This window comes from Priapulus caudatus, unplaced genomic scaffold, assembly GCF_000485595.1.
Source record: "Priapulus caudatus unplaced genomic scaffold, Priapulus_caudatus-5.0.1 Scaffold381, whole genome shotgun sequence".
NCBI classification, from domain to species: domain Eukaryota; kingdom Metazoa; phylum Priapulida; class Priapulimorpha; order Priapulimorphida; family Priapulidae; genus Priapulus; species Priapulus caudatus.
The window spans coordinates 205,302-217,566 of record NW_014577442.1 but is presented as its reverse complement, the minus strand read 5'-3'; the positions used below and the strand labels follow the sequence as shown (position 1 = coordinate 217,566).

General features: G+C 44.6%; 1 protein-coding gene across 1 annotated transcript in view; it reads left to right on the top strand.

Moving 5' to 3' along the window:
- Positions 1-12,265, top strand: part of LOC106809745 (tetratricopeptide repeat protein 21B-like) — a 31,604-nt gene that overhangs the window by 10,580 nt on the left and 8,759 nt on the right. Inside the window, exons 14-17 of the mRNA XM_014812936.1 lie at positions 7,895-7,942; positions 9,830-10,007; positions 10,973-11,083; positions 12,081-12,229. Of these exons, the coding sequence (XP_014668422.1) occupies positions 7,895-7,942; positions 9,830-10,007; positions 10,973-11,083; positions 12,081-12,229 (486 nt within the window). The remainder of the gene's footprint in view (positions 1-7,894; positions 7,943-9,829; positions 10,008-10,972; positions 11,084-12,080; positions 12,230-12,265) is intronic.

Sequence of the window (12,265 nt, the reverse complement as noted above, 5' to 3'; positions counted from 1 at the left end):
TGCAGCTGCCTTTCTGTCTAGCTTCACAGTGTGCTACTGTCTCTCTTACAAGCGACAAAAAACTGAGCTCGCACAGTGGTGTCCTAGTTTAATGTAGTTTGGTAACGCTGCACGTGCGTCTGTACAGCGGCAACTCTCTAAAGGCTGGATTGAGCGTCGCGTCGGTAAAGGACATCAGAAAGCTGGCAAGCACTTTGAGGACTCCTCAGTGCGTCTCGTCCCGCAAAGAAGTTCTCGACGGTCTCTTCTGGAAGAGCGAGCTTACTCCTCGCGAGCAAGCACAACTACAGTGGCGCCCTCGAGACGCTCAATCAGCTCGTTCGAATCGCGTTTCCCGCAGTTTGCTGCCGACGCTCGCTCGAGAAGATGAAGATCCAGGTGGCGCTGCAAAAGCGTGCGATGGACGCGATCGAAAACGGCGCAACAGGTGACACGCTGATATAGGATCAGAATTATTATCGTTTGCATTCAGCGCTTGTGATTCGTCTGCCTCGAACGTATATTTACTTGACGGTGATGGAGTGCACACTGCTCAACAGCTATAGACTTGTTTTATAGAATAGCGATAATCTAGCAATAGCTGTAACATGGTTTCCCACAGTTCCTGAAAAGTCTTGAATTTGAGGCGGCAGTCCTTGAAATAGTACTTGAATTTAGTAAATGTTGATTTTGTGCTTGAAAAGTGCATTGCAATTTCATGAAAATGTCCTTGAATTTCATTTGAAAATGTCTTGAACTTTCATGAAAATGTCCTTGAATTTCATGAAAATGTCCTTGCATTTTTAGGAAAGAAATTCCTTGGCCTGTAATAAAAAGAAATTTGTACATCATAATGGTGCAAACCTCAATAAAAATTGCCTGGTTAAAATGAGCTTACAAAAAGCTATAGAACCACGAATTAGGAAGCAGTTAAATGATGATCATAAATTTACTATACAGTCAGTAAAATCAGTCAGTAAATCAAAGGTATGCTTGTAGAAGTGACGAGTGTTTAGAAGGTTTTAAATTAATGTGATCGCAGCGTAAGTTTGTAGAGGTGACACTGTGCAGTGATTGAAGAATGGGGTTATTAAATTAAATCTAGGTAATGTTTTGTTCGTAGTATTGAATTCGATAAAATGTACTGATAACATGTCTTGAATTTCGATAAAATTGTCCTTGAAAAGTCCTTGAAAAGTCCTTAGGAAAAAATTTCAGTCGTCTGGTACGAACCGTGTGTAAGTTATGTGTAGTAAGAGGCTAAAATTTGCATGACCGTATCTACTCGACTGTTGCATGGATTCAACCGTTAATGGGTGCACACTGCTCACAACCATGAATTATTTTATGAGTATCAGAATCTAGGAATTAGATTTACAGTAAAATGTGTAAAGATATAATTTGTTACATTTATTGAAATTAAGTCTTAAATGTTGATATCATTACACAGGGAGGTACAGGAGGTTGGACATTGTTCTTGAAGCATGTGAAAACTTTGTAGTATTCTGCTTTTTTTTGGTTGACATTATCCCTATAATGCTATTTTACATTCCTGTTTGTTTTAACATAACAGTTTAGTACTTTCTATACTTATGGTGGTATGTTGCTTGACTTGATTAGCTTTGCGGTAAAGCGCCACGACCTGCACGAATCCGAAAAAGTTCCTGCTTGGTGCTTTCAAAGTCGGCCACGTGAGGGTCAGCTATCTGGAATGTAATACCTTTTGGATTTCTTCCTTCTATTCTGAATTTCATTGCAAAAAATGAATTAATTTGATCACATGACTTGAGAGGAAAACAGTAGCAAACATGAATATAAGACATTATTACCAGATGAACACACACATGCAACATCATGCGCATACATCGCGGTATATATATATGTATTATATATATATGTATGTATGTATATAGTATATATGTATGTAGTATATATATATATAATATTTGTCTACTGTAATTTTTTTCATAAAAGCATATGGATTTTTTTATATATAGTATTAATTCGTTTTTTTGTGCGTGGTACAATTCAGGGCAGTGGAAGCGATCTCAGACCTCATGCGGGATATTAGACATGCTAGAACCCAATAGAATGCTCAAGCTGGTACTATGACGTAGGTAAGCTGATTGCCCGAATAGTAAGCACTGATGTTTCATAACTATATGGTTGCTTACATAATACTAGTACGACGTATTACATGGTGTGTGAGTGGCAACTACTGTGTTGCCACACATTTGTGGGTGACACTGTTGTGTGTTGTCACTGCCGCGTGTGCGGTTGGGACAACTTATATGTTTGTCACACCGGCGCATTGTTTGACAGAGTCGATGTCACTTTGCAAGGTCGGGATAGGAACATGCTAACAACACACGTACAATGTTCGTGTGTCACGAGTGTGGGTGACACATTTTATTGTCACACCAACGATGTTGACACTTGGTCACATTGCAGGTGGGTAGGACGAGCAGCTTACTGCGCACACACGTACACGCCTCAGTGACACCAGTGCGGGTGACACGTTTATATTGTCACACCCAACATGGTTGACACATTGTCTTATTGCAGGTGGGTAGGGACGAGCAGTTGTTTGACTGTGCAGCACTATTACACGTATCATCGAGCGTGCGGCCCTGAGGCCTGGAGAACATACATGCGGGACTAGCGTCACGAGCTCCGGTCACCAGTGTCTCCTGCAGGAAGCTACAAGACGCGCTCAAGTGCTCTTCCGCAACGCATCGGCTAGACGCAGACCAACGTCCAGGCGTTGACCGGTCGCAGAAGCCGTCGCTCGTTCGAGATTCGTTCCCGCCGTCCATTTTCGAAACTCTGAGCTTGCTGGGCGACGATTTGCACGGGGTTGAAAGAAAGATTCGCGATCTTCTACTTAATGCTTAATTCGTATCGTGGTGTTTGGCTCGGTGTGCGTCTAAAAGCCAATTCATTCTCGGATCTCTACCTGAATTGTCGAAATTTTTATTATGGCTTGTTTACTCGAGTGCAATTATAAGTAATGCGATCTTCTAATTATAATATAAATTTATATCAGAGGTTAATTTACTCGAGTGTTGCGGTGATTTCGATCTTTCTGCTTTGCATTGTTTTCACGAGTGCTGCTATAAACGCCGGAAGCAGCGACTACCCACCGGCAGTATATGATTTGCTAGGCAACGTGATTATATGGGCGAAGATACCTATGGACATCTCAAGCCCTACAGGTGCATCTTCGGTCGCAGTACTGGCGATTCGTTTAACTCGAGTTAATCGTGCTACTTCAACATTCAGGTTCAGCATGCCGAGCAGTGCAGTTGCTTCTGGACAGTGCCTGAGACGAGAGGCACAACAACAGCTCGCAGTGCTTCTGAACAGAGGTGCACAGCACACGATCGGGGACGTAAATCCGCGCGTAAGTTGTCTTCTCACTCCGATTGGAAGTGACACTGCTTGTGTAGATTATAGGTCTGGATTTTCCCAGTGGACGCGGGTGAGCATGTTGGACTCGAACACTGCATTCATTCAATCATTCTTTCATCTTCCGACATCGTTAGATGATAACGACTAGAATGACAATCTCGACTGAACTTACCTATGCTACTATATACTACTATTACTATACTACTATTGCACTATATTACCTAATGTACTGTGTGATAGATGATAAAGACGTAGTTATCCAGACGCATTATGAGATGGATGCGAGGACAGCCCGTATGATTCGGTGAGTATAGAGAGTATGGTAATATAATGAGTATGTAGTTATCTCGCATGCGTTAGAGGAGACACACATCCCTCTAGGGTGCGGGACTAAGCGACTGCCTGCTCTCCCTCTAGGCGCTAACTAAGTGACTGTGTCTTCCCTCTAGGAGCTGAGTTACCTCGGGCCGTGCTGGGGCGCTCAAGCAGCGCAGTCCCCACGAACGAAGTTCATCGTCCCGCTCTTCAATGCAGGGCGCAATCGAGCCGCGCACGTCGCCGCAGTCTTGCGCGGCCTGCCGCTTTTAGGCGACAGCCTAGCTATTCTGCATGCCAACCCTGACCTACTGATGTGCATCGTCAAGGACTACCTGACTCTCCGCGCCTGGACAGGTTGAATCACACACTGCACCGGCGCGCGGTTGATTCGTCTCGTTCTTCGTGTATCACGCTGGGGGTTAACGCGCGGGCTGGAGTGTTCGCTGCTCGCTGCCGCAGCCCGCCGTAGGAGCTTTGCGATGAGGCAGTTTGCGCACTCGCTACTGCCCTGCTGGCAGCGGGTTGTCCTGCGCACCAGTGAATGAGTTTGCGCGCTCTGCTCTACCTGCTGCGGGTCAGTGTATTGCCCCGCGCCTGTGAGAAGTGTTGCGGCCCTTCTACCTGCTGCTGCAGAGTTTGCCGCGGCACTGCTGAGAGTGCGTGCGGCTCGGCTGTAGTTCCTAATGTCAGAGCTATCCATTAGCGGCTATGTCGTGCTTATCTCTCCCGTGACTGCGACTTTTCGCACGGCACGCGCGCGAAGACGACGTACACGCTGTGGTCTGAAGAACGTTGTATACCACAACTCAAACCGTGCGAGTAGCCCATCTCCACATATACTCAGAGCGTATTTGTTCGAAACTTTGTTACACCAATAAAGATCTTGGCTTTTGTATCAAATCCCAAAACCGATCACCTGTTGTTATCTATACTCACTTGGTGAGATTCTGGGCCGAGAGTACTCTCACACGGATGATGCACCTTTTGCAGCTCTTCACTATTGATGTATCAGTCATTATCGCTCCTCGAGATTTGTCTCTCATATTGTGAAGGAAACAGGTGCCAACTATTATGCATGTTCGGAGCAGATAAGCTACGCAGGTCGCGAGATAAAAAAACTGTTTTCGAAAAACTATATCATGATATCTATAGCCTATGTAGGGTTCATTTTCCCACACTATTGTAGGTGACTGTGTATATAAAAATTGCTAAAGGCGTTGAGTCAGAGTCGGATGAGAGAAAGAGAGAACATACTAATTCTCTGTTGACTCCGTGCGTTGTTTCTATACTGCTGTGCGAGTATTCACGTTCTTACATAGAGCGAACGGGTCAGTCTAGTTCTTATAAGTATCGCAAAATGGCACATGTCCACATGTTTATATTACGTTTGGTGGATATTCTCTACAAGTTTAACCTAAATTGATTCGATTCTAAACAAATTGTCATATGAATGTAAATATGTAAAGTGCAAATTGAACTGTCTCGTCTATGATACAGATCTATGGATGTGGACAGATTCAGTATTACTGTACTAATACTAGCAGGGTCCAGCTCTCCCTCAACGGTTGCAGTCAAAATCAGCCGGGCGCGCCCACCACGTTTTGGAGAATAACTCCCCCACGTTTCAATCGTTGCGGCCTCCGTCTAATTAACCTCCGCCCCTGATTTAAATATCCACCACTGGATAAACAGTGTTGACTCAGCGATCGTCAAGATTCCCATTCAACCAGCCCTATTTTTACAGGCGTGTATATTTTTACGGTACAGTATCAGAGATGTAACCGTGCCTACAATACGCATGCACTGCAGACCACACACAATTACAAACAGGTCAACCCTTGTGCATAACGCCTTAACCACAAACGGTGTGTTGTACCGACTCGGCTGTTTATATACAAGTACTCCTAAATAAGCCGTCTATGGGGTGGGGTGGTGAGGCTGTATAGGCGACAGTACGGGGACGTGGTCTTACAAAACAAAAGAACCAGCGTCTTGTGCCCGTCTGCGCGCCACCCCCTATTTATGTTGCGCGCATGGCTTTATCACTCACTGGCCCCACGTCCATACCATTTCTCCACTTCCCTCCGCGTGCTCGCACTGCCTTTTCAGATAATATTTTCCGCTGATTTTAATCGTAGTAAATTGTGGCTGAACCCTGACTAGTATTAGTAATGTTATTGTAGATTAGGTTGTGAGAGAGCGAATATGAGGATAATCTTAGATATGTCTAAAAGAAGAATAAATAACGTGAACAATTGAATATACCTCAATAGAGAGAGAGTAAGAAAGATGAAATACTACAAGAGGGAAAGGTATCTACCTGAGAGATACACCTACTCACAACTAATAAAAAAAAACTAATTTACTTCCAGACCTCGACGTTGCCTCAGTCACAAAGAGCATCTTCAGTTGAGTGGATCTAATTTCAGGGGGGAGTGGTCCCGCCCACGAGAGCACTGCGACGTGTGAATCCAGACTAGATATTGTTAGTTTGGTGCTTACTGATGCTATAGCATTCCCGCTCTCCCTGTGTCGCTGTCTTCCAGCCCTCACAGAGATCCTGTAACCGCGCTCCTCTCCGTGCCCAGTCTTCTCTCTGAGTTATTGTCGTACTGCGCTATGAGTGCTCCTGTTGATGCTTTTAGACACGTAGCACACGGCCTCCTCTCTCGTGAGATATACACCACACATCATGCCTGGAGCTGGACAACAGCACTCTCTCGCCGCACGCCCATCTCACTCATGCGCTCAGACTCTACCTGCAGAAGGAGGTGAAGTAGCAGCCTCCTCGGATCTCACAGTCGCTGGAAGGGTCCATTCGCTTACTTAGTCTACAACAACCTTCTGCCCCGTAAGTAGGGGTCACAGACTCTATTATGCAAGCCCCATTTGCCGCGGCGTGGAACCGTTAACTTGTCTAAACAAAACAATTGCTTTGCGTGGTGATGGTGCCGTTCTGTGAATAGCGGCCTGAGACTTACTATTCTTGTGCATGTTCGTTAAGACGCTCGAATCCTGTTTTTATTGCTATCTTTCTCAACCTGAAGCTCAACCGTGTCCAATCTATAAATATTTGAATCACGTAACAATAAAAGAAGTGCCTCTCTTTTCTCTCGGCGCACATAGTATCAGAGCACGTCAATTCATAAAACACACAACATACTACAAATCTACATTCAACTCGTAATATCTGAAGAACATAAGTGGATGGGTTCACTACTTATTTTGTATATCACCATTTCATTTATTGTTAATAATAACTTAGTCCAAAAATGCAAACTAAATATAGCGAGTGCGGTACGAATTATGTGCGTGAATGTGCCACAGCTGTGCCAGGGTAATCAGTAAAAAGATCCGCCTACCATTAGGAGCCAGACCCAATTTGTCTAAATTTATGTATTCGGTTTATTTCTTGAGGGTGCATTCTCTTTGACATCGCCCGTGTGCTGCGCGCGGCCAATTACTGGTATACGGTTCAGCCGGTAACAATCGCGCTGCGAGTAATGCAGTCGTCATTCACACGCAGAATAAAGAGAGGCATCGATCATACCACCCTGAATCAAAGCAGAGGCTCAGAAGAACTTCGGAACATTCGAGGACGGCACTAGAGACGCCTGAAGACTGCATGGGCCTCCCTTGTGGAGTCAAGCTGCATGCCGTGCACGATATGCTTTATTTCCACCAGACACGATACAAAGATGTATGAATTAATGAAAATGTTATTTAATGAAAATAATAAAAATTGATATAAAGAGATTGAATGAAAATTGTATATAAAGAAATTAATGAAATTGATATAAAGAACATTAATGGAAAAACTTGATGAAAGTAAGTGAAAATTTAATGAAAATTGTGAAAAAATGATTAGTTATAAATAAATGCGAAAGATCCTATCGTAGTTGGAATACCAATGCTGTCATGAATTCATCGTCGTGATTTGCTCACTAGTGTTGACTGCTGTGTAGGCTCAAGGCGATGTGTTGACTTAAAGCGCATTATGAGCTTGAGTTTCGGCCATTGTGTTTTCTCGAAACACAGGTGTAGGAGCTTATTCAGAAGGCATCGCCATTAATTATTAGTATGAGTTTATCACTTCATTGTTTCCATTGCTATATTGTCGGGCATATATAACATTATATACATGTTCTTCAATCTTGTGGGTAATATGACCATATGCTTCACAGGTTTCAGGACCGCAAGAGGTTCACCTAATAGCGATGCACTCCAATCCAGTGTAGCGATCGAGTCATTGTGTTCTTGAACTAAGGCGGACTCACATAGACAGCCGTAGGCCAGGAAGGTAAGCCATGTATATAGCGCGGTAGTTACTCCGCCCGGATAGATGTCGTAAATGTAAATCATCTGACGTGGCTTTCTAATTACAGCACGACAATCAAATTATTAACTTTTTGGCTGTTTTTTTTATTCACTCAGTGCGATAATATAATATTAGTTGCGGCACAGGCTGTGTTTGAACGGCACAACTGCGCTCCTATTAGATCTGAGAATTTGCATTGCTTACACTCCGCTCCCGGGCGTGTCTTTTTGTGACCTTTAGCCGGAAAGCAGCCAAGTTCGTGCAGGATTGCCTTTTAATGAGTTCAAGGGCACGCCAGAGGAGGTGTGAACGATCGAATGACTTGCCAAAGTGCCGACCTTCTGCGCTCGCTCGCGGACGACGTGTGGATATACTTGCCAATACACGGCTACGACACGCCCGATCACGCGATGCTTATAGACTGTTCACTATCGCTAGAACGAGTTACTAGTTAGTAAGACTACGAGCGGCGAATGAAAATTCAGGTTAGGCAAGAAGTGCTCCTCAGAGTTGTCAGATCAGTAATAGACGATTTTAATAGGAGGCTTGCGAAAGGATATGACTATCGGAGTATAGCGGCAGATGATATGTACGAATACGTACGATGCGTTCGTAACTGAGAGAGAGAACAATATATAACAATGTATTTATATTGTGTTGCTAAAGAACGTGTCTGGAAGAATTCAAAGAACCTGAGGTGACTACGACACACTGATCTCAATATGATCTAACATTAGTTAACTAGGGGAGTAGAAGGATATTAAGCGAAAGGAGGGAGGGAGGCAGGGAGGGTGTGAATATGAATGTGAAGATAAGAGCAACTTATTAGTTAACTAGTGATATATAGAGTGAGATTAGTGAAAGTTCTATATAGTTTTTAGGTTGTAGTGAAACTTATTTTGTATTTTGCGACGTGTGAGAGACGAGAGAGGTAGGGGAATGGGGAGTAGGTATGAGAGAGGGATAGGTGATAGTGTAATTTGCGGGATTAGTTTCTACGAGGCTTGTGGTGAAGTAAGTATTGAGGTAGAGGAAAAAATAGAGGCAAGGAGTAAGAGAAATTGAGGGGGTGCTAGGAACGTACTGAGATTGTTGGATATAAATAGAGAGGATTAAATCGAAATGGAAATAGAACAGAGATGATCCTGAAGCAATAAAAAAACTTAGCATGGCAGCATGAGGGTAAATGGTAAACATAAAGGCGAGATGAATCCATCATGAAATGCATTACTACATAGGCAGAATACCATTCTATGCATAGGAAAAATGGCGAGTATGCGTATTGAACATTGTAATGTAAGTATCTCAATATAAATATCGAGTATTGGGGAAGACGCGACGTGCGCTTTGATAACATCGATGACGAGCAGTACTACATAGGCAAAGTGCCATGTGTACACGTAGATATAAAGGGGGCATGTAAGCATGGGGTAAGAAGAAAGACAAGGGCATGTGTTTTAATTAGGCCATGATAAAAATATTGTTTGTTTGCCCTCACCCGACCGACCCGCCAAAAAAGGGGCCGACTCAAAAAATTGTATTAATTTTTTTTTAATAACAAATTGGATAACTGTACATTAAATATATCTGGAGGCAATACATTATATGTACCAAGCAAAACAAACATTCAACATAAAAGGTATTTCAAAACAAGCACACCCGAGCATGTAGACACCATGCTGAATTTGTAAAAAGACCCCCACCCTCAAAAAAAAGCCGGCCTACCTACCCAAACTTTTCAGCCTGGATCGGGTGAGGGCAAACAAAGATTATTTAATTGTGGCCTGACTCGGTCTGCATCAGGAACGTGGCTGCTGATGAGCAATACTACATCGAGGCTCGTGAGAAGATGGCCTACATCTACCTGCACCACCGCAAGGACAAGCGACTGTACGCGAGCTGCTATAGGGAGCTGGTGGAGAAGAATCCGACTCCACAAACATGCCTGCTGCTCGGTGATGCCTACATGAGCATTCAGGAGGTTGGTGTCAATGTCGTTAGTAAATATCCCTCACGTCCTACATGAGCATTCAGGAGGTTGGTGTCAATGTCGTTAGTAAATATCCCTCACGTCCTACATGAGCATTCAGGAGGTCGGTGTCAATGTCGTAGTCGCTATTGACTCGAAAGGCGTTTGTTTCATTGAGGAAGGATAGTAGGAGTTGAGATTCGGACTTGGAAGTGGCATGGGAAGAATTTGAGCCGTATTTGAATTTACAATCTCAGTGGTCTTCAGAGGAATATTGCTGAGGAAATGCCTGATATGCACCAATAAATCTTTTGGTGGCAGAAAGCATTTATGTCTATAAAAGTCTCAGACAATTATTACGTACTCGATGTAGCAAGTGGTATAGCTGGATTCGCAAATGCGGTATATTCAGGCTACGTAGTCAAGCCAAACGGTGCTACATCGTAGCTTACTTGCTGATTCTACCGTAAACTGGAACCTGTAAAGTCACTTCGCCCCCTATCTGTCAATGTTAAGATTTAACCGTCAGAGACCAGTTATGATCGCGACGTAACTTTGCCAACTGTTAGTAGATGGCTTCGTTCTTTGACTTGCGATGTAACTTGGGGGCAAAAGTAGATGTAATACCGTGTACGGTGCACCATGCGCTGAGGCTCATAAGGACTATGTCCCCCAGGGTACTATCGGAGGGTACCCTGGGTACGGGTTTGATATATCGGAACAAACCCTGCATGGTAACTATCTGATATGGTTAGGGTTAGGGTTAGGGTTAAGGTTAGGGTTAGGGAGTAGGTGTTAGTGGAGTAGGCGAGGTACGGTCCGGCATATTAGATAGTACAAGGGTACTTTCTGATATATCGAATCGTACTCAGGGTACCCTCCGATAGTACCCTGGGGGACATAGACCCTCTCAGCTGCACTGTGAAGCGTGTGTAGAGCAATTGTTTCGTGTATTGACTCGCGACGTGGCGTTTCAGCCCGAGAGAGCGATCGACGTCTACGAGCAAGCCCTGAAGACGAATCCCCGCGACTCTGCCCTAGCCAGCAAGATAGGCCAGGCTCTCGTGCAGACTCACAACTACGGCAAGGTACGGACGCTATATATATACATATATATATATATCAAGAGCGTATTAAGAAGGAGAGCGTACAACGGTGAAATGCTGAAACCATGTTGCAGTATTAGTCGAATTAAGAAACTTTGCCCGTTTTATTTTGACGAGTCTTTGCGGTATTATTGATCAGCTGTCCTGCCTTGCTAATATAAAACAAACCGCTTGTCCCTACGATGCCCCTATGCTGAGATAATGAGCGGTGAAAATCTGGTATTTTTGCCGAAAACCGACTCGAGATCCCGGTTGGCTGCGACCCTCTCTCGCTTTGGGATAGCTTCGGGATAGCTTCGGGAAACCTCACGTGTTTCCGTCAATGATTGACAAATAGAATGAATGACGTCTGTTATTGATTGCCATAGTGATGACCCCCACTTGTGCCCACCTCACGCTGGATGTAGTAAACTCTGTAGTACTGACGTAATGAGTCAGCGCTACCATGGCGCTACACAGCGGCGACCGGAAGCAATACACTGGCCACAAAGCGAGAGAGGCATGGCCCATGGCCCATCGAGCATTCGTGCGAGAATCGAATGAATGGAATTGCAGGAAATCATATCATTTCGTAACACTTCTATGAAAAATTATTCGGGGTAGTGTACACCATGCTCGCAAAGGAGCAATCAAGTCATAGAGGGGGTCACCCAGTCATGGGGAATCACTGATCTAGCTTATCGATTAATACCACAAAACCATAAGGTTAGCGACGGACGAACAATCCGTCGACTGTCATCCCGATCAGGCTCCACAACTGTTTCACATCGTAGGAGCATCTCCTCTCACTGCATAGTGAGAAGCGAGAAGGCAACTTGTGGCTAGCGACGAACTACCTTGACGAGGCTCCCTGGCTGTTTCACGTCATAGTAGCCTCTCTTTTTGCCGCGTAGGTCAAAAAGAGTCTCTTCTTGTCGCGTTGTAAGCCTTCTAGCGAGGTTTCTTGTGGCTGCTAGTGGCGTACCTGCTCTTTCTACAGGCGATCAATTACTACGAGAAGGCGTTGCAGTCGGGCAACAAGAACTACCTGCGCTACGATCTCGCTGACCTGCTGCTCAAGCTGCGTCAGTACGATCGCGCTGAGAGGGAGCTAGAAGCCGCATTGACACGCGACCAGGGAGGTGAGCGGCGAGGGAGAGGGGAGGGGAGGGGAGGGGAGGGGAG